Source organism: Carettochelys insculpta, chromosome 5, assembly GCF_033958435.1.
Source record: "Carettochelys insculpta isolate YL-2023 chromosome 5, ASM3395843v1, whole genome shotgun sequence".
NCBI lineage: Eukaryota > Metazoa > Chordata > Testudines > Carettochelyidae > Carettochelys > Carettochelys insculpta.
Window position 1 is genome coordinate 84,950,916 of NC_134141.1, and position 26,216 is coordinate 84,977,131.

General features: G+C 43.8%; 1 protein-coding gene across 1 annotated transcript; it reads right to left on the reverse strand.

The window, feature by feature from the left end:
• Positions 1 to 878: 878 nt before the first annotated feature.
• Positions 879 to 15,241, reverse strand: ENC1 (ectodermal-neural cortex 1). Its single transcript, XM_074995429.1, has 4 exons — positions 15,037 to 15,241; positions 13,951 to 14,039; positions 7,468 to 9,276; positions 879 to 3,801 (listed from the first exon to the last, which is right to left on the reverse strand). Exon 3 carries the CDS (start codon positions 9,262 to 9,264, stop codon positions 7,495 to 7,497), a length of 1,770 nt encoding a protein of 589 aa, XP_074851530.1. The 5' UTR covers positions 9,265 to 9,276; positions 13,951 to 14,039; positions 15,037 to 15,241; the 3' UTR covers positions 879 to 3,801; positions 7,468 to 7,494.
• Positions 15,242 to 26,216: the final 10,975 nt, after the last annotated feature.

Consider the following 26,216-nt stretch of genomic DNA (forward strand, 5'->3'; position numbering starts at 1 on the left):
ACCAGAAGCAGAACCCACAGCCCCATGTTCTATCCACTAAGTCACACTGCTGTTCCTTGTTAGCATGCAAGCTAGAGGGTATTTCTGGGGACAATCCTGGTAGGGAAAGCTACAGCAGGTATACCATCTGGAGACTAGTGGGAGCCAGTGAAGCCAGGCAGCAGTCATAGGCTACATGTTGTGTCCTTGAACAGCGGAACGCTCAGTCTTTTTGTCCCTGGGTTGACACGCATAGAATTCTCTCCCCTAAAAATGGCACCCCTGGGCCCCAAACCTTGAGAGATCTGTGCATGCAGATCCCTGGGGTATGTATACAGGGGACTCACTGGGGGACTGGTGCCTAAGCTTGTAAAGTGTCTAGGAATCCTTGGTGTTATACAAGAATAAAACAGCATTAGAAATCTTATACACCATCAACATCTAAGCAAGCTTGGAAATCCATATGCTGTGGTGGTATAAATAAGACAACCGTAGCTCTGTGTGTATGTCTTCTCTAAAACATTTTAATATGTATAGACACAAACTAACAACTTTGCTCCTCAGAAATTATTCTGGAGGGATCTGCCTTGCCTAATTTTGTTCCCTTCATATTAAACCCTATACTGTATTTCAAAAAACAAAACAAATCATGAAGGCTTGCATTTCCTCATCTTAGTTTTAAAGCTCTGTTGTACTTTGAGATCTAGGTCATAGCAAAGTGGCCCAAAAGAACCAAGGGACTAGTCCATGTGTAAATGAAGCAGTTTAAAAGAAACCAGTAAATTACATGTCAAGGATGTCTATTTATGAAAAAGACACATTACAAGGATTAAAAAAATTGCCGGCAAAAAAAAAAAAATCAAAACACCATAGAACCCCAACCCTCAAAGGAACTTCACTGACGAGACAAACTAATAATTTATTGACCTTCAGTTTCACATTGTGAACAAAAATGCAGCTTTACAAAACCTTAAAATATAGTAGCAAACAGAAAAAGAACATAGCCATTTTCCTTCTGTACTTGTAGTTTTAATACATGAACTACATCTTCAAAAACCAGAGAAGGGGCATTATTCAACTCTAATCACTCTTATTAGACAGGTGTCAGGCTGAGAGAGAAGGGTCTACACAATTATACCAGAAGTGGAAGGCTGCCCTTTGTTATAAGTTTCTACAGCAACCAGCCCACAAAATGAGAGGAACCTTCCTGTCCTATGCCAAGGTTTTTGTGTGCACTCTGCTGTGAATTGCATTTGCTTCAAAGTGTGGGATGTTTTGCATGACTGGAATGGTCAAGTAGTAAGCCAGAATTCCCACATCAATTCAAAGAGTAGAAGCCCAATATTCCCTGCAGCACCCGAGACCCACCCAGACTTCAGTTTCCTTCAGCCCACACACAGAAATTAATCAAACACTTGAAAGCACACCACAACGTTGAAAACAGCTGCAGCAAATTCACCCCCCTTTCGGAAGCTACATGGTATTAGAAAACAGATTTTGGCCATAAGCTGAATGGCAATGTATGGTGCAGCTTTAAGACCAAAGCTCATCCCTTCATTCAATGAAGAAAACAGAGGGTTTGATTAGCTATCTTTAGTCAAATGAGAAATTCCATTGGACTCAACGCTTCACTTCCTTGTAACTTGTGTAGCCATGGGCATTGGTGCAACGATTTGGACTTGGGAGCATTTCACACCCACAATGCACAGGTGTGAATGACTATCCAACATATAAAAGGCAGTGGAGAATCCAGCCCATTTACTTTATGGAGGCAACTTGGCATGGTCTACTTGAAAAGCATGTCTATTATTTAAAGTCATATGGAAAAGGGGTATTGATTTTTAAATTTCTGTGTTGTTTCAATAGCTCAACCTAACCTAGTAGAACTACAACAGTAACTCATGTTGTGGAGTCCTGTTCTTGTCAAACCACAGGTCAAAAATTCTTCTCCTTGTGAGAAAAATGTAAGGGTGATCGTTGTAAGTGGTTAAAGCTTACCACCCGAAACCAGAGTACAGTGATTTCACCACCATATAGAGAAATGCAAACATCAACATTATAACTTTTGTTTTTGCATGCAGGCAACCAAGAATCTTTTGCTTATACCGCAGGAGAATACTACTACTATGTTGTTGACCACATTATAAAGCTGGGCTCAGACTTATGAAATACACAACACGCACATCACAATGAAACCTAGCAAAGAAAGCACCTATGAAACAGAAGTAAAGAAATTAAAAGACGGGGTTCCTATCAGACTCAAAATTAGAATTCTTTTTAACCCTTTGGGTGACCATGATCATATTTGACATTTCTCAATGCCCAAGTGTCCAAAGACTCAGTTGGCTGTGTGAAAATAGATGCACTAGAACTTGAGGATTATTTTTAAATTCTCATTTTGCAATTTTTTTATGCTTCACCAGTGTAACAATTGTGCCACACCTGGCCCTCATTTATCCCAGTTCTGTGCATAGAGAGGAGCCAACCCCATCAGTGAAAGCTACTGGGTTTTTTAAATTATCCACTCAGTCTATTTTATTGTTGTGAGTCATCCAGATTGCACTCAATCAGGTAAATGTGGTTATGGTAATGTCCCATCATCTAAACCCATAAATAAATAAATAAATAAGTCTTGGCCAATGCCTTTCTTTGGGCTGTGTACAGAAACTATCCCACACCACCTTCTAGGTAATTGAGAGGCAGCCCAAAGAGAAAACTAAATGGTTTTGGCTAGGTCCAGATTAGAAATTCAAAGGCATGATCAGGCCAATGAAACGTAGCTGGGACACTATCTACAGGGTACACCACTTCTAACCTGGAGAGTTGGTGGCCTGAGAAAGTGACCTCCATGGCTTCTTCCTTTAGTATGTGTGTAATTTAATATCTTTCCATTTCTGACCAAGGAAGCCATCCTCTCTCTCCCTCCCTCCCTCCCCCCTCCAACTATTACTCGACTGTTTTTTTATGCAGCAGAGCAAGTCAGAGACCACAAAATGTGCAAAACGTACAACAATTCACACAAAACCTTACAACATGAAGACAACAGCAGGCATTGTTTCAGCATGCAAGCACTGAATAATAAATAGCTACATCTACAAGGAACAAACAGGAAGGGGACAGTTTAAGTGATTTATAAATACAGGGGAGAAAGGGAAATCAAACATTTGGGGGAAAAAAAGAGTTCTTTTTAGTTCCCCACTACTGCAAAAACTTCATTATGTATTTTTAATTGTGTTGTTCCTTGTCAAATAAAAGGTCACGCTGCAGACAGAGCAACACAAAGATGGTACTCTCATGGCTTTGTCAAACACTGCCTATAAAACAAGTTCATGCCTATAGAAAGTACTCTGCAGTTATGCAGCTGAATCTTCATTCACAGCAACACCTCAGTTTCATCTCACTGGCCTGCTTTCCTGGCAGCTGGAGCTGACACTTCAAACTGTCACAGTGAGGAGGTGACAACCATTTCAAATTTCACGCACACAAGTCGACTCCATGAAAGTTGTAGGTTGCACAACTATGGAAAATTCTGTGCTCTGTTTTTCATTTTCCTTGCCCCCTCCTGTTGAAGGTCTGGTTAATGCTGACATTCATCCACAATTACCAGCACAAGAGTCAGATCCTAGGTTCATTCTTTCATATTTAAACCATGTGCCAATGCATCAAAGACAGTTTTTTCCTCTCATGCCTTCATATTCAGGTTAGGTAGTTTACAAGGTGCAGATTTTTTCTTCAAACTCAAAAGACTCAATAATTCTTCTTCATTAAAACCATTCTTCCATAGCTGAAATTCCAAGTTTCTTCTCTAAATAATGGAATGAACTGGGGGGAAAAAAAGAGGAGTGGAGAAGGAAAGAATTAGAGGAGTACTGTGAGACAACATACAATAAGGATTTCATGAGATGCAAAACAGTCTCTTTGTAATAACTAATCACCGATAGTAAATAAACCAATCACAACGTTTAGAGTCACATTCTACCTCCTTCAATTGACTGGTTTTACTTTGCAGGCAGCCTCTAGTCCAATAGAGACTACCTCCTGAGTAGAGATTTACGTCAATGTGAAAAGTAAAAAGTTAAATAGCATTTGGTTGATGCTGCTATTGTTGCTGGATTTTGCAAACCGCTTTTCCCATTCTCCAAAAAGTGTGATGGGGATACACTTCAAAAAAACCCAACATGCCTCATGCAACTTCTTTCTTTCAGAAAAACCTCGAAAATTGGCAAACGGTTTATTCTACTTATGGGCAAAGTCAAACTAGATCAGCGTGATGTAGAAGAAAGAGCTGGGAGGGTGCAAGTGGAGAAAGGGAATGTCCTCTCTTCACCATGGAGAGCTTTAAATAGAATTTATTCACCATAGAAAAACTGGACATATTAACCCCCTTATTTAAAACTTCTCTGCTGTTCATTATGGCAGAAATCTGTCTCACTTCTTTTCATATGACAATGCACCATGCTTGAACAGCTCCACACTGGAGTCCTTTCCAGGAGTTGATTATTCAGTGAAAAATACAGCTCTTGGATGCCTTTCACATTTCATAATGCAACCTACATTTAGTGCAAACTTCCCAAGCCAGACATCAGTCTCATTATTACAGTCGCTTTAGATGGCACCGCCAGAACTTACAAGACAGCTTCTGCTGTCATTTGCCAAGGTGAACATGAAGAGTAACGCTCCTGAACTCAATGCAGTTAATCTGAACAAACACATATGTGCAGGAGAGCAGAATGTAGCCTTATATCCTCAGTGCCATAATGCATAAGAACGGCAGGCTATGCTTACAGCTTTAGCCTCAAATCTCTTTGCCTTTGTGGGTTTGACACAGACTCTTTTCATTATTTCCAATGTAACTTTTTTCAGTTTCTCACTGCTGATTAGCATTGCCTAGACATTCCACAGACTAGCATGTCAATTTTTCCCTTCTTGAAAGGTATATCTCAACACGGAAGCCAAAATAATGTTTCCTGTCATGGGATGATTAACAACAAAAAGAGTAAGACACTTGCAAGGAGAATATGAAACTTAACATACTGAAAAGAGCCAGGTTTGAAGGAAGAAACAAAGCAGACTAAGATCTTCCTAAGCAGGCAGGCTGAGGCCACACAACACCATGAAAACAGAGGGTAATCAGAAGTAATTTCCTTTTCGTCCCTCCCACCCACTGACAGAGCAGCGGGAGTCAGTAAAAATCTACTCACTGGATGAGCATGCTTTCAGTTTATGGCTGCATTAATGTAGTTATCTTACCAGCTAGTGAGGCTAAAGTAATGGCCTTTAACAGGACATAGTAAAACAAAGGAAAGCCTTTAGGTGCCATCATACCTAGACTACTATTTTCCGGGGGTGGGTGCGGGGGTAGCCACCTCTCAGTTTTATGTGCTGTAAATTTTAGAACAGCAAAGTCAAGCTTAGGCAAATAAAAGTCAATATTTTTCTTGGCACAGATCCCAAGCCCAGGCATTCATTTCTACTGTTCTGATAACACTGAGCCCTGCTGAAATGCGTATTAATAGAAACTGGATGAAGAGTATGGATTTAAAGATGTGTTCCTAGCTTTCCAGCTAGCAAGGAAGTAGTCTGAAAGAAACATAGGGTTCTGTTTGCTCAGTTTTTGAGTTATCGGAAGTGTGTGATTAAGTTTCCGACACCCAGGTTATGATCAGCCTCCAGTGCTTGCAAATACTGTATGGAAGTCAAGGCTCTGTTTTTCTAAGACTAAGTTGTGGGGGAGATGGAAAAGTTACAGGTGGTTATTCATCTTAAAGACCAAAGTGTCATTGAAAACATGGCCTTGATACATCCATCCCCTACTAGATTTCAGCTTTTCAATTGCTACACAGCAGTGGCTTCTAAATGTGCTTCTTAATTAGATAAAATTCTCATTCAGCTCACTGGGAAACTAAGTTTCAAAGGGAAACACCTCAGCACATTATTGGATGGTAACTCTCCATAGTGATCCCCAAATGATCAGATTTACCCTGTCACAAGGACAATCAGGTGTCCTGGTATTTATGGGGAAAGCCAGCTAGCCATCTCCCTGTAGTCCAGTAATCAATAAAATCCTGTCAACATGAGCCTTCTGAAGAGCAAGAGTACAAGAAGTCCATAAAAGCAGACTGTTACGATCTGCCTATTTTGCTCTGGAGTTTGTACGTTACTGTACAAGTTAATGTAGAGCAGATTGAATTAATTTTAAACTGTTTTTCCTTCAATATTTTTTGCAACCTGGCTGGTTTTCTGGTTGCAGTATGCAGTATTCAAATACCTTAAGAAATTATTACTAACAGAGCATGGCAAGATGAGGGTTAAATATGCCATCAGAATGTGGCTGTAGCCATGATGCTGCATCGCAGTCTGTCAGGGAAATAATGAGCAACACATGCGAATGAGTTATTTTGCATTAAAACTTACATGTAAGAATTCTAGAAAACATCAGATGTTGAAGTAATACAAGTCAGGAAAAGATGTGGGGGAGGGGAGAGAGAATGAAAAAAAAAATCAGGTTTAGTTTGAGATAACACCTAGCAAGTTAAGTTGACTTTATGTTGTGGTGCTGATATAAACAGACGTTAATACTTCTGGCTGCTCAGATACTTTAGTGCTTTTTCAAATAAAGAAAAAAAGTAGGAAAAAAAAAAATCAATCTTCAAGAGAGCCACATAACCAGGAAAACCAGCCAAGCTGAATTTCGAGTTGCCTGTAAGAAGATACAACACTGCAGCTGCGTATGGTGTGAGTTTGGCCCTTTTATTTAACTCTACATGAGTTTGCATTTGTTTTGGAACACTACCAAATAATTATTTGAACCACAGCATTACTGGTATATCTGAGAATTTATATATAATAAGACATGTAAACACAGCTTTCCCTTGAAAAACAAGCATTTAAAAAGTATATGTAATGGGCCTAATTCAATCTTAGCATCAGCAGGTTCATATACATTGACTTCAACTGTGTTGCAAGAAGGCAGACCTTACAGATCCACTGCTAGCAATGTTGAGCTCTAGAAAAGCTGTCCACACAAAACAGAGAGCTGTCCTCTTGGACTTGTCACCACCCTGCCTCAGATCATGGTTAGAGTAGTAACAAAAGTCCTGAGGTCCTCATATTGTCTAGTTCCATGTAGTTAAGGAATCATCACTTACCCTTAGTAGATTAATGGTTTAATGGAATCTGTAATAATTAAACTTTATTTTCCCCATCCATGTCACACCTAATGGAAATAACATTCAACATCTAAACCTTGAGGCAGTGATCAATCCAATAACAAGATCATGATACTAGGAGCCAAGCAAACTGGGTTCCATTCCTGGCTCTGTCACTAATTTGATGCATGAGCTTGGACAAGTCACTTCACAACTGCATGCCTCAGTCTTCCTTACTGCAAAAACGCAAACTTTACTTACCTCCTTTGAGATCTATGGGTGAAAAGCACTGTGAGCGCAAAGCACTATTATATTTGTGTTCAGCAGTATAGCTTCTTACCTGACTAGCTGCCATGGCAACACACAGTTATGAGGGGAGGTGTTTCCACGTGCTGACAAAAGCTGTAGGAATGAGTGAATAGGGCACTGTGGTTATGCTGTTCCATACATCTAATGTGGGGTCATAGCAGTCCAATGTTTTGCATCTTTGAATGCCAAAATAACCTCCCACTACATACAGTTTGTTACCAGATGCTACTGCATGGCAGCTCATTCGCTTAGCTGTTACATCTCCCACCTTAGTCCATTGGTATGTTTCACTGTTGAATTTATAAGCTGAGCATGCAGAGAATTCAGTATCTCCACCCATAATAAAAATCTGGTTACCCAAAACAGCTGCAGCTGTGTAGCGCCAGGGCTGGGGGCAGGTGGCTGGCACTGTCCATCTGTTTTCACATTGATCATAACATTGAACTTTGGGCAGCTTGTCATGGCTAACACTGGTGCCACCAAAAGCAAACAGCTTAAGCTTTGCACTAACTACAGCTGCATTGCTTACTCCTTCTCGAAGTGGGGCAACCATTGTCCATTTGTTGGTCACAGGGTCATACTGTTCTACTTGCTTTAAGGATACCGAAGGCGAAGCTGGAAGGCAACCAGTTGCTGCAGTGTGCCCGCCTACTACATACAAACAGTGTTTGAGTTCAGCGGAACCATGCCCAAATCTAGCTACCAGCATGGGGGCAGCCTTTGACCACTCCTCATGAAGAGTGTCATACACCCAAACATCTTTGGAGACTCCGTTTTCTGATCCCCGGCCTCCAGTGATATATACTTTGCAGCCGATAGCACAAGCACTGAATTCTTTTCGTGGACTTGGGATGTCAGCCTTTGGAATGATCTCCTTTGCCTTTTGGTCCACCAGATACAGCTTGTCACACATGAAAGTTTGCCCCCCCAGAAGAAACAGTGCATGGCCAGTTTTGCGAGGCCTGGCACACAAACTGGTAACCACACCATCATTCTGTAAGATCTTTAGCTTACATCTTATTGCTTCTTCTACTATATCTTTGCTCTTTCTTTGCTTAGTGATAAGTTCTTCCATCGCAACATTCTCCATAAGGTAGATGGCTGGCAAGAGGGCCAGTCTCACAGTCTGCAATAGTTCAGGCAGATAACAGTGGCGCTTATTCAGATCATAGTTAACCCAGTTAACAGCTGACTCATATACTAATCGTTCATCTTCCGTTTCCAGTTCTTCACTGGAAAGGAGCTGCACAACCATGTCTTTTGGCAGCTGGAGAAAATCTTCACTTTTACTGATGGTTTGGAAGTTGCTAAGACACATCCTCCAAGAGAGTTCATAAAGTTTGGTGCACTGGTGAGCATCTGACAGCAGTAGCATGCCAAGGCAGTTGGTGGGATGAAGGTTCTTCTCCAGAAATTCTGCGCAAGCATCTCTGATATCCTGGAATTCTAACATGTCACCAGCCTCTAGCAGGGACTCTGCATTCTCTTCATTGATGATAACTCTAGAGGAGTATGCATAGTCCAGCAGAAGTTCTAAAACTTCTGGATGAATAGAATTATGGAAATTGACTTCACTGGCCTGACTCTCTTTAAGTCCTCCACTGAACATTGCTTCAAAGTAGCGACTACATGCAGCTAGAACAGCTCTGTGGCAAGGAAATGATCTGTTCCCAGCATGGAGAAGCACATCTGTAAAAAGCCGTTGTTGGCGTAGAAGGTTCAGGTGAGTAAGGACGCTATCAGCATAGGAGGATTTGTGGAATAAATATATGTTTATAGAGCCAGTGCTGGCTCTAGATTTGCGATTCTCATGCATGCTGACTGACATTTTCTGCCACACCTACAAATAAACAAAAATTAAATAAGATTAAGGGCTCTCATGACAAATGTTTATGACATACTTCTTTTAACAAAAAAATCATATGCATCCCTGATAATCACTGTTAGCAGAAGACTGTTCTGAGTCTATTACAGACATGAGAAGACACAGAATTATGTATGTTTCAGCGCATGGCTATTTCTCCCCCCACAATGAGTTTCTTAAATGCCTTGCCTCATTATTATTGCCCAAGAGCAAGTTTATCTCTGGCAACCTGATCTCTAATGTTCATATCAATAGTAAACAAGGAAGACAGAGGAAAAATAAAGACTGAGAGCTGATTTTCTCACCCATCCCCAGAGCAGCACAGCTGATTCATCACATAAACACATTCAAACATACTTGAAATATTCTTCCGATTTGAATCACCTAGGAAGAGCTACCACACAGAATACTTTATGGAATGCAAACAAATGCACAAGAGAACAAGAATGTACTAACCCACTTTGATGCTTTCCTTTGATATTATCTTTCCATATCCAACAGCAGGAAGTTGTAAAGGAGAAACAGATAACATTGCAAGGATATTGTTCCATGAGCAAAGTTGTATCACAATACTGTGGCTACATATCACAAAGATCTACTTCTTGTATATCTCCAATAGTAGCTTCTACTGGGTGACAGGAGATGTACTTACAGTCTTGGCAGGGTAACAGGACTGTACCATCTGCTGAAATTAATACAGAGCTGATATTCTGCAATTCCCGAGTCAGGTTCTCAGAGCCCAAGCAGTCTGCAGTTGTGGATTGGTGGAGCAAGGGGAAGCAACAGTCTACATTGCTACTCTTGCATTTTCAAAGCCATCACTGTCTTGGCTTCCATTTTTAGGCCAAGTTATTAATGACCTTGGAAAGATTCAACTGCCCTCCATGGTCCCTTCCAATGACCTGCAAGTTTATGTATTTTGTATGAGCCAATCTTCCGGATTAAGTTAAGGCAAGTGGTTGGCCCTGAATTAAGAAAAAATGAGCGAGAGGGACACGTAAGAGGAATGGGCTCTGGATTCAGGGGTACTGGAACAATTTGCATACGAGACTGCTGAGGGACACTGAACTAAACTGTAAACCTGGTATATAATGGAACCCACTTCAAGATGGGGGCAGGGGGCTGCAACACCACTCACCCCTGTAGTTCCAGCCCCTATGTCTGGATTTGCATCTATAGAGACACCACTACCTGTTTAGACGTATTTTGGTCAGTGTGAGGATTACAGGGCATCCACAGAGGTAATGGCAGACCAGGAGGCTGGAGCAGCAACTACCTTGGAACAGTTTCACAGGTGCTCTACAACATGGGTTGAGGGTTGTGGAGAAGAGGTTTGTGGAAGGAGGCTAGCTGCTGATTGTCATGAAATTCCCCTCCCCACTCCTTAACACATACAGGTTGAGCTTCTCTCATCCAGATCCCTCCGGACCTGACCAGTGGCAAAAGAGAGAGTTTGCCAGTTCACGGGAGATCAATATTGTCTACCACATTACCAATACTTCCATTGCTTTCTGGGCTCTTAGAAAACATTTGGGGTGAATTATAGCTAAATAACAGCACAGAACTCTGAGAGCCAGGACTGATGGCTGTAAGCAAATTTTACGGGACCACAGGAAATGTGGCCATGCCCACGATAATTTTGTTATCTAACTAAAAACATGCCAGGTTACGGATGTTGCCAGACAAGAAAGTGCTGGATTAGAGAGGTTCAACCTATATTAATTAGCAGCATAGTAATATACAGTTCTCTTTCCACACAGTTCATGGTTTTTTAGAGGAAGTTTTTCTCACTGCCTGCAGACCAGCACTCTGATAAAGAGAATGCAGGAGAATCTGAATAGCCTCAGAAGTCCATAGGTCAATCAAAAATTAAATTAAATAAACTTTCTGGAATATACAGTATTTCTTTCATTTAGAAATCACAGCCTAGAACTCACAACAGAATAAAATCCTGATTTTTCCAGCATTTAAAAATGTTACCTCAATGTCTGTGAAATTATAGACTTCTCTTCTCATACACCTGCTTATGGACTGCTACATACAACATTAACCTGTGCTATGTTCCAAGCAAGCAGCAGTATTGCATTGTTCTGCACAAAGGGGTTATCACAGACAACAGGAAGTTTGTGACTTGCCTTTCACTTCATGGTCATGCTCAAATATGCACCATAATGCTGCGGCCTCTTTTTCTTTTGAGTTGGAACTTCATTTCCTAATGATTGCCATCAGGACTTTAAAGAAGGAACAACATGGCAAGTACACAGTATTTGTCTTATCAGGCCTGATCCAAAGCCCACTAAAATTTATAGGTGTCTTTTCAGTTACTTCAGAAAGGTCTAGCTCAAGCCATTTTCACCGGATTCTCAGCGTGACTGAAAAACATGAACTGCACAATGCACTTTGGACCAACAGTTTAGGTTGACTGTAGTAACTATAAGCACAGCTCAGTAGAAGTCGCCAGCTATGCTATTAAAATACATGCAACTACTTTCACATGGTAAGGGCAATTGCATTACCCATTAAATATAATCTCATTACCTGACAATGAATCAGCATTCAGAGGACATTCAAGGGTCACAAAGACTAATCCAGGGCTAAATTTACCTATTTAACCTATTGCCCAAAAGGTTATACTGAATGTACCTCAATTTCAGGTATGTTGTAGCTACAGAATTACAGAAAGGTTCATGGGTTTGGGTACTGCTGCAACCAGTGTTTAGAAGCAAAAAGGGGGAAGATCAGCCTTCATCTGGCAAACATTGTGGAGCCAGATTTTATGATCTTTACAGAGATTTTATAATTTCATAAATTGTTATGATCTGCTATACAACATTCTGTCTTTTTCTGCATTGGTCTGTCTCACATTTAGGACCCAATTCTGCAAGAGACTGAGTGCCTCTTGTGGGGGTGTGGCACAAACTCAGCTCCCGGACTCTGAAGTCAATGGGAGTTGCAGACACCCAACATCCCCAGGCAGGATTAGGCCATTAGGTGCCCATCCTAACACAAGGTTTACATTGACAGATGCCTGTACTTATGTGCTTCCTCCACTGGGGGGGATGGAGGGGGCATGCAGACACATGAACCACCACCCCCACCCCCACCCCGCTCAGTGCATGATGGAGTCTTTGCAGGTTCTTTTGTTTCTGGGACCATGGATCCCTCTGTACAATAAGCACATGGACAGTATGGCATACTAACTACATATAATAAAAAAATCATAACAGAATTGATAAAGATAAGTTGAAACATTGCAAATAGGAGTGTGTGCTGATCCCCTTGGTGCTGTGAGTTCTCATGAGTTATGGCTGCACAGAACCAATACAGGATCAGGCCCTGAACACATCAGAATGAAAAAAAGAGACAAGGAACTAACATTAGCCCTATACTCAACAGGGGAGACGTATAGACCATATGCAGAGGGAGGACAGCACAGAAGCAGGAAAGTGCAGATCACTATGAGTTGCCCAAGCCCACTGCCAGCCCTAGCAAGAAATACTGTTCTCAGCCACAAAATAAATAAATAAATAAAAACCACTGTGAGACTGACAAGTAGGAAGTTCAGGGTTTCACCTCATTCCTGTTTTCCACACAGCAATATTCTAAAATTACAAGATCTGGTTTTTCAGAGACCAAAACCATTTGTGTTAATTACTTGCACCATTCATATATGTAACAAAAGTATAGCATGTGCCTGTGTCATAATAAAGTCGTCTCTTCAGAAGAATTAAGCTAACCATACTTCCTCAAACAGAAAAAAAGCTATGTATGTATACATCTTCCCCCTAACTCCAACCACCCAGGCTTCTGAGTTGTTCTACTAGTCAAGACAGAGGCAAAACACCATTTTAAAATAAGACTCCTTATAATTTATGTCTGGTTTGCAATTGATGACAATGCAATTTGTTCTGAAATGTTAACAAGTATATTTCAAAGCTATAAAAATATTCAAACAAGCATCTCTGATTTCTCCATTTTTGCTGCAAGTTATGCAAGCCTCAAATATTTCAGCAGAGATCATTCACATAGTCACTGAGCAATTCTTGAATAAACATGAGTGGTCCACCTGCCGGCAATATTTTCCTTAGAAACAGTAACATTTGATTGTAAAGAACAAATGGACAGTACATTAAAATATATATTTATTGGGAATCATTTATGAAATAAATACTGAACCAAGAGATTGAATAATTATGTATTTCAACCAGTTACTTGCCACAACAAGCTAAAATCTGGTAGTAAATTATATTCAACAACCCTCTGCCCTACTTCTTAACGGCTTTATATTTTGCAGTTCTCAGCTCAGTCAAATCAAAAATAAAAAGTGTTATCAGTTATTTACACATTTATTGTGTACAAAATACAATTTACTCTTCAACGCTATAATATCACCCTTTCTCCTGTGAGATACTTGGAAAGAAAACCCCTGTTGCTAAACTAGCCATTGCTTGAACTGACCCTTCTTTAAGTTACTAAGCCTGCAGTGATGCCATGAATATTTACAACAAACCCATTTCTAACACTCCTATATAAACCTACTGACTGCGTAGAAGTTACATAAAGCATAAATTAGGACATCACTTATTATGCATTTTTGTATTGTTCCTGGGTCCCCCCCACCATCATAACTGACTATGTGATAGTACATACCTATACACCCAGGTGCCTATATGCTCCTCTTCAGTGAAAACCTCCCGGGGAACTTCAATATAGCAACAGTGTCTTTGTTACTTCCCAACCTGCACAAGAAAGAAGGTAATCAGTTTGTACAGATTTCTGGTTTGAGCTCTGTGAAAATGAGTGCCCTATTGATGGCATGAGAAAAAGTCCAAAAAAAAACCAGGGGGGGAGTTTGCATTTGATTCTGAAAGCTAAGTCCACGGTCATTCTAATTCCAGTTACTCGGACTTAAGAAGTCAACTGACATTTCTTAGGTGTATTTGCCAAATTACTCATTTGAGAAATCTGAGACGGAAACTACAAGAAGTCAATATTTAAGCTTAGTGTCTACCACTGAGAGAAGCAACTGTTTCTATTTGCCAAAGACAGATCAAATGCCAGAACTGCCTAACCGTTACTGCAACTATCTATCCCCTGGTGGGTATTTTCCTTCAAAAGGCTGCAATGGGCACGCGGTGCACAAAGAGCAGGACCTGCTTTCGGGAGTGAACAGACTGCGTCTTAATACAGAGCATGTCTGTTGAGTGGGCTCACGCTCCCATCAAGCCCACGCAGCGGTTCAGTACTGGATTCAGACACCAAGACACAGACCCAGTCCGAAAGCTCTGCGTCTCGCACACAGCACCTGAAAGCGGGCCCCGACACTGCGGGGAACGCGTCTCCCCTCTGAACGGCCTGAGCGCAGGGGCGCTTCACGTGCGGGGCTCTGACACCCCGACCGCGGCACATGGAAGCGACGCGCCAGCTGACCTCGTCTGGAGCCAGCCGGCCCCGGGGGTTCACCGCTCCCGGCCCAGGCTCCTTCCAGCCGCCCGCTCCCACGTGCCTCCCCACTCCCGGGCGGCCCGTGGCCAGGGATCGGTCCCCGGGAGAGCCTGGGAACGGTCCCTGCGGGAGGCTGGGGCAGCCCCCTCCTCCCCGCCTTCCTCTGCCGGCGCTGGGGAAAGCAAACGCGTGTCCTGCCATGGCACCGGCAGCAGGGAGTGACCAGCCGCTCCCCGCTTGCCCAAGCCCCCGCCCGGCCAGCCCGCAACAGGACCGCGCGCGGGAACTTACCGCCCCGGCGCCGGGCTGCCCCACGGCCGCCGCGCTCCAGGCAGGCTAGAGGCTGCGGGAGCCTGTCCCACCCCTTCCCCGGCGGCCGGCTCGCTCCTCCCTCCCTGCTGCTGGCCGGCCGGGAGATGAGGCAGCAGAGCCGCGCTGGAGCCGGGCGGGCGCTTGCGCGGAGCAGAGGCTCTGCTGCTGCCGCCGCTGCTGCTGCCGCGGCTGGGCCTGTGGAGGTGCGGGGCCGCGGGTATATGGGCGGCCGGCGGGGCGGGGGGCACATATGCAAAGCGGCGGAGTGACACTTGGGGCGGGCCGGGGGCGGGGAGGATGCGGGTGAACAGACGGAGCCGCGGAGAGGCTGCGAGAAAAGCGGTCACATGGGCGGATGCCAGCCGCGGGGGAGGGGCACAGAGGGACAAGCCGCCGCGGGGTGATGGGGGGGGGGGGGTCTGCAGGTCCACGTGTGCCCCGTGCCCCAGCGAAGCAGGCCGGCTCCAGGCCCCATCGCCTCCCTCCGCACATCCCCTCCCGGGTACTTGGCAGGGGCCCGCAGCTGCCCTCTCCCTGGGACTGGCCTCCCTCGGACACGGGCTCCGGAGGTGGCTCCTCCAGCCTCTCGGACCGCGCTCTGCCCTGGCAGAGGGGCAGGGCCGCTCCACCGCCCGCCCCCCCCAGAGCGCGCGTCTGCGCCGCTGCGGGATGAAGTGGGGTCAGTCCTAGCGCAAAAGGCGACAGCCCCGCTTTGCAAGCGGCGAGGCGCCCGCCAGCCCTGCTGGGGGTGTAGCTGAAGAGACCAGCTCGGTGAGAGGGACTCCCAGGCACAGGAAGACACAACGCTGAGACAAAGCCGCCGCAGCCCCTGCCGCCCCCTAGCAGGCTTAAGCGCTGAGGCGCAGAAATGCCCCAGTGCTCAGAGCAATGCGCGGGGACGGGTGACTCGCGCACACGTGGGAAGCCGGGCACTAGGCGGCGAGGGAGGGCAGCAGGGGCTCTCCATGAGTGGCAGTGCAAAGATAACACTAATACACCGAGCCGGGAGCGGAACAAAGCGCCTGTTGGCAACTCCATCTGCACCCTGCCAGGAGCCTCCCCGCTCGGAGGAAAAGCGGCTCTGTCCTACCAGCAACTGCAGCGAACCGGCACAGTTGCCACTACCACGATGATGCTACCCGGCCGGGGACAAAAGCGAGGGGGAGCGGCCAGTTTCTGCGAGCCAGGCGCCTCCCTCCACGTGTTTCCCAACCAATCGCCGGCAGCGCAGGATTCAAAGCGAGCTGCAGTACTCATGGAAACTGCACTCGGGGGTTCCTCCCATCTGCTGAGCTGTAACTCGGCCGTGATAGCGTTTTCATTGAACTTTTCTTCGTGTTATCGCTTAACGCTTATACAGTAAAGTAATCCAGCAGCGCAAACTTCGACCTGACGTTTATTATTCCCGTTACCAAAGCGGAAAAAATAATCGGCAAGAAGGATTTAAAAAAAAAAACATGTAGGCACACAATGTTGTATAATGACACGGAGCATCTCACTACATTTTAGTGGATAAGAAATCTGACGCTACCAAGAGATGTAGATAGAGGTTTGGAGGGGTGTGTGGTTCAGGGATTTGATTGTTTGTTTTGGGTGCTTTTTAGTCTATAAGGGCTACAGGATGAAAAGGGAAATGATTTTAAGCTCCCTGGATAGAACAGTTTGAGACCTTCGCTCTTCTTTCACAATGAAAGAAATGTCATTTAAAGTTACTATGATGTAAACAAGCCAATGGCCTTAAAACCTTTTTCCCTTTTCATTTATATATCTGGATTCAAAATACTCCATAGAATACATGTAGGTGCACAATCAATTTGTAGCAGGAGCTTCCCATAAAGAATTGTAGGGAGCCGCTGGGCACATAGAGGGAAACAAAATGTTACAGTGGTGAGCAAATGAAAGGATAATTTGTTGTTCATTTTTGTTCTGGTTTTTATTTACAAAATTATATTATGAAATTGGGTACCAGAGATACAGAGATTTTAAGATATTTTATTACACACAGATGTGTAATATGTTTAAAGCCTGTTTGGGTATGTAAAATTCTCAGAACTCAGAGCAGAGTGAGCAGCATCTTATAAAAGATGCTGTAGGTTAGAAACCAAGAGCCCTAATCAGTGGCAACTGAAGTTATTAGAAAGTCTCCCCTTGTCTTTAAGAGGCTGTGGATTTTGGGGGTTAGCCACACTGTCTTAGTCTACCCTCAACTCAGGCCTGATGCACTTGCAGAAGGTGCACCATTGACTTAACAAAACACTTTTAGTGTAAATACAGTTATACTGGTTTAAAAAAAAGTTATTTTGCTAGCATAGCTTATTTCTGCCAAGCCAATGGTATAAACTACACCAGAAATTGTGTATTTTTTGCCAATATGAAGCACATCCACATTAGCAAGGTCTGCTGATAAAGCTGTACCAACAAACCTTTGAAAGTGCAAAACAGGCTTATGTGTCTGCTGCACAGACTCCACTCTCATATTTAATGCTATTAACAGCTGTGTCCTGGTCTGGTGCCTTGGTAGATTCTTAACATCATTATTTTGTTAGACTGCTAAATAAACAGCATGAGGTTAAATGTATTAGCAGCCTTCAAAGGTAATTCTTCTTCATTCCTTCCTAATTTACACTTTGACTGAATTAATTAGAATTATCTAATTAGCACTGTACAACCGCCCTACCACTGTCAGACACATCTCAGGAGGATATGGCCAGGCACACCTCTCAATGGTCCACACCTGTTTTTCTTATCAATTTATTTTTATGGGTTTCTCCATTCTGTCTCTTACATGTAATTCCCGATTGACCTAGCTTGATTTAGTACAGTATTTTCTTGTTTAAGGCCAAAGATATTTTAAGACTTTGGAAAGATGGCTTAAAATATAGTGATTCTCAGTGACAGCTGTCACCGATTGCCCATTTTATGGGTATCAGAGGGGTAGTCATGTTAGTCTGTACCTGCAAAAACAACAAGAAGTCCTGCAGCACCTTATAGGCTAACAGCTGTATTTGAGCATAAACTTCTGTGGGCAGAGACTCACTGTCTTTTATGGGAAAAAGACAAAAGGGGAAAAAAAATCAGCTTTGAAGAGGAAGGGGAAAAAGTATTTTAGATTTTCTCTCAGGAATTGTAATCTATGGCCATTAGCCCTAGATGCCCTCACTGCATGGCTTTGAAATGCAGAGCAAAATAAAGCCTGTTTCAGGCTGAAATTTGGTAGCCCTGTGGGCCAAATTCTGCTCATATACTTCGAGGCCAGAAGGGACCATCATGATCATCTGAATCTCATGCATGTTGCAGGCTACAGAATCTCAGCTACTCCTGTCATATACACCTAACCTGTGGCTGAATTACTGAAGTCCTCAAATCAGTGTAAAGATTTCAAGTTACAAAGAATCCACCATTTACATTAGTTTAATCCAGCACTTGACTCATATCCCATGCTGCAGAAGAAGACAAAAACTCTCAGGATCTCTGCCAATCCAACCTGGAGGAAAGGTCCTTCCCAATCCCAAATATAAACTAGACCCTAAGCATGTCAACAACACCCAGCAAACATCCAGGAAAGACTTCTCTGTAGTAATTTCAAGCATTCACCATCTCCAACCCTTGAGATTTTTGCAACTATCTCATCATATCAGCCTCCTCGCCATAAATGTACCCCACTTCGTCTTGAAACCACATTATGTTTTTTTTGCCCCCTCAGAAGCAGAATTTTCAAACTTTACTCTTCTGATGGTTAAAAAACCTTTGTCTAATTTCAAACCTAAATCTGTTGACAGCCAGTTTATATCCATTTGTTCTTGTTTCAACATTGGAACATTGACTGGTAATTGCTGCAAGGAAGGAGATAAAATAGCAGCCACTCTGCCATTACAGCTACAGTCAACTTCTTGGTGACTGCCAAGTGCCAAGGCAGCCTCCAGCAACACCCTCCCTCTCCTCAAGGCCAAACCCCAATCACAGCACAATGGGGAAATGGGGGGAGGCTCTGGGGGCCAAGGCAACAAAATACAAGACTACACACCCTTAATCAGCCCTGCCAGGGCTGGGCTTAAGAAAATGGTATCCAGGGGGGCAAATTTGTATGTTGGTGCTTGGTCCTGCTGCCTCCCCGAGCCCATAATCAGTTGGTCCTGGCCCCTAGTGTCTCCTCTGGACTTCCAGTCCTCCCCATTGCACCTGATCTCCCCCTCCCCCCGACCCCATTCATTGCTCCTCTGCCCCCCTTCCCCTCCCCAGGCTCTCCTCATCACTCTGGCCCGGCTACCTGCCCCAACCCTCACCCATCGCCCCAACCAGCACTGCTGACCCCATTCCCCTGCATACCCATCCCCCTGCTGCCTCCCCCAACCCACCAATGCCCCCATTCTCCCATCTCCCCATCTCTGTCTTTCCTACCCCCATGCATCCACCTGTTGCCTGCCCCAAGCACTATGCCAATCACCCCTGACTCCCACTGCCTCCCCCAGCACCATGCCCAGCCGTCTCATGGCCCTGCTGGCTGCTGCCTCCCCAGATGCCCACTGCCTCCCTTAGTATCCCCACTATCCCCTCATCCCTGCTGGCCCCTACTGCTGCCTTTCCCCACCTCCCCCCACCCATGTGCCCCCCACAACTGCCTTCTTCAATCACCCTCCCCGGCTCTTGCTGCAACATTCAGATGGCCCCTGCTGCCCCCAAACATCCACCTTTCCACCAGCTGCCACTGCCTCCTCTAGCTCCCCACCTATCCATCTCATGGCCCCGAGCCCAATGTGAACCCCTGCCGCCCACTCATCCTCACTGCCCCAGCCGCCTCCCCCAGCTCCTTTCTCCGTGGGTCCTGGTACCTCTCCCGACCCCCCTCCGACTCCCCAAGCCCCCTCGCTCACCCCAGTCAGTGGCACTCAGGCAGGCTAGCCCGGACATGTACCTGAGCAGGTAACCGCGGCTGCCAGCCAGGAAAGGGCAGAACTGCTTCCCTACACCCCTCCCGGCGCAGAGCTGGGCGGCCAGCCCCAGCTTGGCTCCCTAGCTCTAGGCGCCACCTAATGGAAATCAGTGGGATCGCCAGCTGCTGGCGCCTTTCCCAAGCAAGTCCCCGCAATACAGCTGCGCTTCCGGCTCCCAGCCTGGCAAAAATCGCGGGGACAGGACCCCTCTCCTCCCTCCCTGCCCACTTCCCCTATCCCTAGTTTTTATCCTCTGGTTTATTTATACAGCACAGTCCTAATCTCCTCCCCACATTCATTTGCTTAGACTAAACAAGCTAAGCTCCTTGAGTAACCTCTGGTGAGGTCGGTGTCCCTTCCTCTGAATATCCTAGTAACCCTTCTCTCTATGTGGTCCGGTTTGAATTCATCTTTGCAGGGGAACAGAGCTGCAGTAAGAAAGGGGCATTAAGGGCTGCAGCCCAGGGCCCTGGGCTAAAGGCAGTCGCGCAAAAAAAGATCTTCAAGCTACAAAAAATGCTGATCTTTCTCGTGGGGGGGCACCCCTGAGCCCTGCAAACAGTGTTCCCTCTATTTTTCCCATCCATGGGTGGAATACATTTTGTTAGGTGCACCAAGGCATGTGCTGATGTGCACCACCAGTAAAAACACATGCCCCTAGTTGTGGACGGCTGTGGGTGCTCTGCTAGTGAGCTGGAGAGCATGTGCTGCCATCCCCCTATAACCTCTAAGCTGGGCTGGAGCGCCAAGTGCCAGGAAGTTCCCTCCATGAGCTTCCCTTGCCCACAGGCTCTGTCCCCTCAGCTCCAACATCCTAGAAATCATGGCCACTGGGAGCTGAGGGAGGTGGAGCATTACAAATCTGACCAAGTGGGCCTTTGCCCACAAAAGCTTATGCTCCAATATATGTGTTAATCTACAAAGTGCCACAGGACTTCTTGTTTTCATGGATACAGACTAACACAGCTATCCTGTAGAACTTGGGGCTCTAATATCTAAAAAAATTAGCCTTTTGTATCTGTTCCAATCTTTAAGTTTTCAGACTTTATTTATTACACTATCTTCAACCTTTGTCCCCAACTCTTTCACTTTGTGTCTGCTCAGACAGATTAAGCCCTGATCCTGCACCCATGAAAGTCAATGGCCCAGCTCCCACTTATTTTAAGCCTTACATACTATCCCCACATACTGTGTAGCACCTTTAGAACAGTAGGTGATGCATATAAGCTGAAATGCCCTCAGCATGATGTATGTGCTCAGAACAGGGTTTCATATTTGTTTCAGGCTGGTAAGGAGGGAAGATAAATTATTTCTGTGTATGGTATAAGCAGCCAGATTGTGTGGTGGTGATATGGAGCATGAAATTATTGAGAGACAGTCTGACAGAGAATTCCATGGACTCAGGACGGACACAGAGCGTTATTTCAAAGCAGATGTGTGTGACTATATCTTTGTCCACTTTACTGCTGAGCTTTTTACCAGTTACAACTGGGGGGAAAACAAACAATTGCCATGGAGGCCATCTGAACTCTACACATCCTCTTGTGAGTTCTGGACGCATTTTGAAAGCTCCTGCCAGACTAGGAAGGTGTTACATTGGTGTCTCAATTCTCTGCTCTTTCTCTGTGAAGTTGGAGAATTACACTGGCTCTGTTCCCCTGATTCCATAGTATTTTCACAGAAATGAAATGGGTCATGTGGATACCATGTTTCTGTAGTTTAGCTCTAACTTTTGAACTTCTTGGCTAGACCAGAGCATCAGCAAGTACAGAGGTTGTTTCCTGGCAGTTCTCAGTGTGGTATCCTCTGTTGCCTATTCCTCCGCTTTCAGCTTAACTAGATTGATTTAGGGGATACTTAAGTTTTTTTGTTTTAAATAAGGTTACTTACTTCCTCATAGCTTTTATTTGAACCTTTACTCTTTATGTGCATAAAGGAAACAAGTGATTTGGATGTTTGCCATGTAGTTTGTGCATTATATACAAGGGTACAGGCTCTTTGTGAGAGTTAATCCTTCATTGATACCAGTAGCATTTTTTCAAAAAATAAGTGTAATTCTGCTACAGTCAGTATTGTTATGTATAATAAAACCTTTTCAAGGAAGAGCAGGTTGCATATGAAGAAATTCTATATAATTACAGGATAAATTAGTCTGAAACCATGAAATAGTCCCACTCAGGGAAAAATAACTAAAGCTTGTACATTAGCTTGGTTCCAAGGTTATCTTTCCTCTTTACATATATATTCATTTATCTAAATTAGTTGGGGCTAAGCCTCTGTCTGCCTTACACCTCTTCATGTTTCAGCATAGTCCTTAAGCACAGTAAAACATGTAAGGCAAGCAGGGCTTTAACTATGCTCAGTAATATCATTAGTAAGACATTTATTCCCATTGTTACTTTCTACCTGTAAAGTTCTTTTTGCTTTTAGGTTAAAATTAAATTGGAGACCTGACCACTACTGAAAGTGGTAAAAAAGAAAGACCTTCACTATTTTATTGGGGCTGTATCTTTTCTGGCCATTTTCTAAGCTTCCCGAGCATATCTGAGCACGTCCTACTTCAAGAGGGAACCATTGCAATGTGAAAACCTATGTATATTCTAGTTTAGTAAAAGGACTCTCAGTCGTCTGGAAATACAGGCAATATTTTCTCCCCATAGTAATCACCTGTGGCCCAGAATATAGGGGAGGTGAGGCTAATATTAAATTAGAAAGAATTTGAAATATACACTGGAAAAGATAGTAATACCAGTGTACTGATGACTTAGACTGCATTTATATAAGGAAATTTACCTACTACTTTTCTTCACAAAGTCTTTTCAGAATCTTCTCTTTAACTCTACCCACTAGACACTAAGGGTCACTCAGATAGAACCAAAAGGCAGGTGATTCATTTCGTTTGAATATATGGCTGAGGAAATACTAGATTTTCATAATGGAATAAGGCAGACAATGAAAGAAAGCAATAATCTAAGGGCTTGTCTACACTTACCCAAAGGTTGATGTGCTGGCGGTCAATCTGTCAGAGTTCAATTTTGCATCTGGTGAAGATGCAGCAAACTTGACCTCTCTGGGCTTGGCCATCAACCCCTGTACTGTATGCTATTGCGTGGAATAAGGGATGTTTATGCCAGACCATAGAGGTCTTTACTAGGGAAGAAAGTCAGTTCCAATATGTTGATTCTAGCTATGCAAATGCCATAGCTAGAACTGTGTATCTGAAATCAACTTATTTCCCAAGGATATAAACTTACCCAAATTCTGCTCAATGACCAGAGGGAGTTCTCCGGTGTGTTCTTCTGTAAATATAGACACATCTTTAACTTATGTTGTTAATGGCCAGAAAATACACAAGTCTCTTCACCTCATAAGTCTGAATGGAAACATTGTTTCGTGTCATTAAAATTAGCATACTGTATTTTAAAAATCTGCCTTCTGAATTTCTTGCCTGAAAAATACCATCTGATTAAATGGCTTTTAGCTGGGAAGTTCTGTAGTGCAGCCACCTGCTTGCAAATGTAGCCAGGCTGGCATCTTTAAGGGCTAATTAATACACATTGAAGCACCAAAATGCCCTTATGCTACACAAAGGAACATCCGGAAATTCACATAAACACGTTTGTTGCATTTTCTTCTAATTTGTACGGATGGCATTTGAAATACACAGATGAGATGTGGAAAAACCACCAAGCATACATATTGTATGTCAACCTTCCAGCCATGCTCTCAACAATTATGCATGCCAATTTAGTGTGTCCACATTTCACATGAACCATATGTGGGGTGCAAAAACGGCACAGTTGCACATCTAACAGCCAGACTTGCATGCAAATGGCAGCCTTCTGCATGTACAAAACAGATACACTTGACCTTCTTTGACAGGTACACTCTGGACAGCTCTTCTGTTTGTCTTTTGTCTAAATATATTTATGTATTTTGCTTTCTGTTTGGAATCAGTTAATGAGGGTCCAGTATTAACATACAAGTTGTACCTCCCTGCGTGGTCCCAAATGAGGGTATTGCTGGACTGGGGGAGGTCAGGCCTCTGGGATCGCCTGGGGAGCTGACTTTCCTGACCACCACTAGCTCCTTGCCCCTTGGCTACCTGGGGGGTTTCACCTGCCAGTGGAGGCTCCTGCCTGATCCAGGCTCCCAGTAGAGCTCCACTGCCCTGGCCCAGCTCCCACAGTGGGGCTGGCTGTGGAGCTCCCCGACCAGGGCTGGGGTCCCCCCACCTCCAGGTCTCCCCACCACCAGGGTCTGCTGCCAAGGCCCATGAAGTGGGACTGCTGGAGGGGCTTCCTGGCACTAGCAGGAGGAGCCTGCCATTCAGACTGGCTCTGGGCAGCTGGGGCTTTCTGGTGCAGCAACACTGGGACTAGAGAGTGCCAGACAAGAGAGTTTCAACCTGTATTACCAATCTGATACTGAGAAATAATTATTGCACAATAGTTACAATACTTTTGACTGCTGTGGAGCAGGGATTCAAAATGCTGTCCAGATATCAATCAGTTATGCTTCATGAAGCCCCAGTGAAGTAGATAAGTAGTAAACCTATTTTACAGATGTGGAAAATGAGGAACAAAAAAAAAATCACACAAACTCCTTAGGATCATGCAAGAAATCTGTAGCAGAGCTCAACAAAATGTAGGGTCCCTTGGCTTCTTATTCTAGATCTTAATAACTATTTCCTTACGTATTCTAGCCTACTAATAGGCAACAGTAATAAGGTGTAATCTGATGAAATATCTGATAAGATCACAAGAAGGGCTTGATTCCTCTCAGATTGATTTTACTAGCCACAACAGCAGACCAAAATAAAAGCAAAGCAAAGAAAAACTTGTCTGTAAACCATATACCACTCTCCTCTATTGTTAAGGCAGTATCTTCTATAACAAGACTGATAAAGTTGACAAAGAAAAGTTTGAAAAACTAAGTGATCTCACAATATAACTTTGAGTAAGTCTAATAGAGAGTAGTCTAGAGGGTTAGTAAGAACTGTATTGCCTGCATCAGATTTAAGCAATCTGGTGTACTGCTGAAGTCACCATTTCCTGTTTTTTTACTAAATGATGTCATTGTATGTAATTCTAAGCAAATAAAAATTTAAAAACGCAGTCCATAAATGATTCAATGTTTGTACCTGTCACCTCTATGTGTACTTTGTAGAGCATGAAAATTAAAAAACAAGAAACAAAACAAAAAAACACAATAAAGCTAAACCAAAGCAAGCAACTATATGGACTTTTATCACTAACATTCTAGAATAAATTTAAATGAGTGTTGTGAAAATTCCTCTTCAGTTAAGACAAACTTTTAAGTCATTAACAGAATGGCCCAGTCCACTAAAATGCTGGCTGACCAGTTTGTGCATTTTTGTATATTTGGATGAAACAAGAGCGCCCTCTTATGGCTTCAGGTTAAGGAATAATGTACATAAAAGCATACGCATACAAACATGCATCAGACATACACAAAGAACCAAGCCAAAATTTCCAAATAAGATAGAATATTACCAAGAGTATGATACTTGATCATAAATGGATTGTTGGGACAATTTCTGAACAGCAGTAAGAAGAAACAAAGTTATTAAAAAGAAACTGTAATCTTGGCTCCATTGAAATAAATGGGAGATTTGCAATCAAACAATACTAATTCCTAAGACACCCACGACTGTCACTGTTTTCCTACATCTTTCTTGCCCTGTGTTTTTCCATCCTTGTCTGTCTTTGTCTCTCTACCTCCAAGTATAGTCATTTTGGATATGCCATTTCTCTGAATAGCTCCTCCTCATTTTACAGTATCAGGTCTATAAAGATGAGAGAGGCTGCAGTTACTGACACTTAGGCTATATCTAAACTGGAGACCATACAGTGGCATAGCTGTACTGATGCAGCTGTGCTCCGTAATATCTTCTATGTAGCCTCTCTCTGCTGATGGGAGTCAGCACTCCTGTTGACACAATTACACCATTAAACCACCAGCAATGAGCAGCAGTAGCTACGTAGTGTTGTCCACACTGACACATTCATCAGTAAACAGAGAAGTAGCCGTGTTAGTCTGTATCCTAACAAAACAACCCAGCAGTCATGTAGCACTTTAAAGACTAGCAAAGTAATTTATTAGGTGATGAGCTTTCATGGAGCAGACCCACTTCTTCTTCAGATCTGAAGGAGAAGTGGGTCTGCCCCACCAAAGCGCAAAGGTTAATAGTGTGGAGAGGCATTC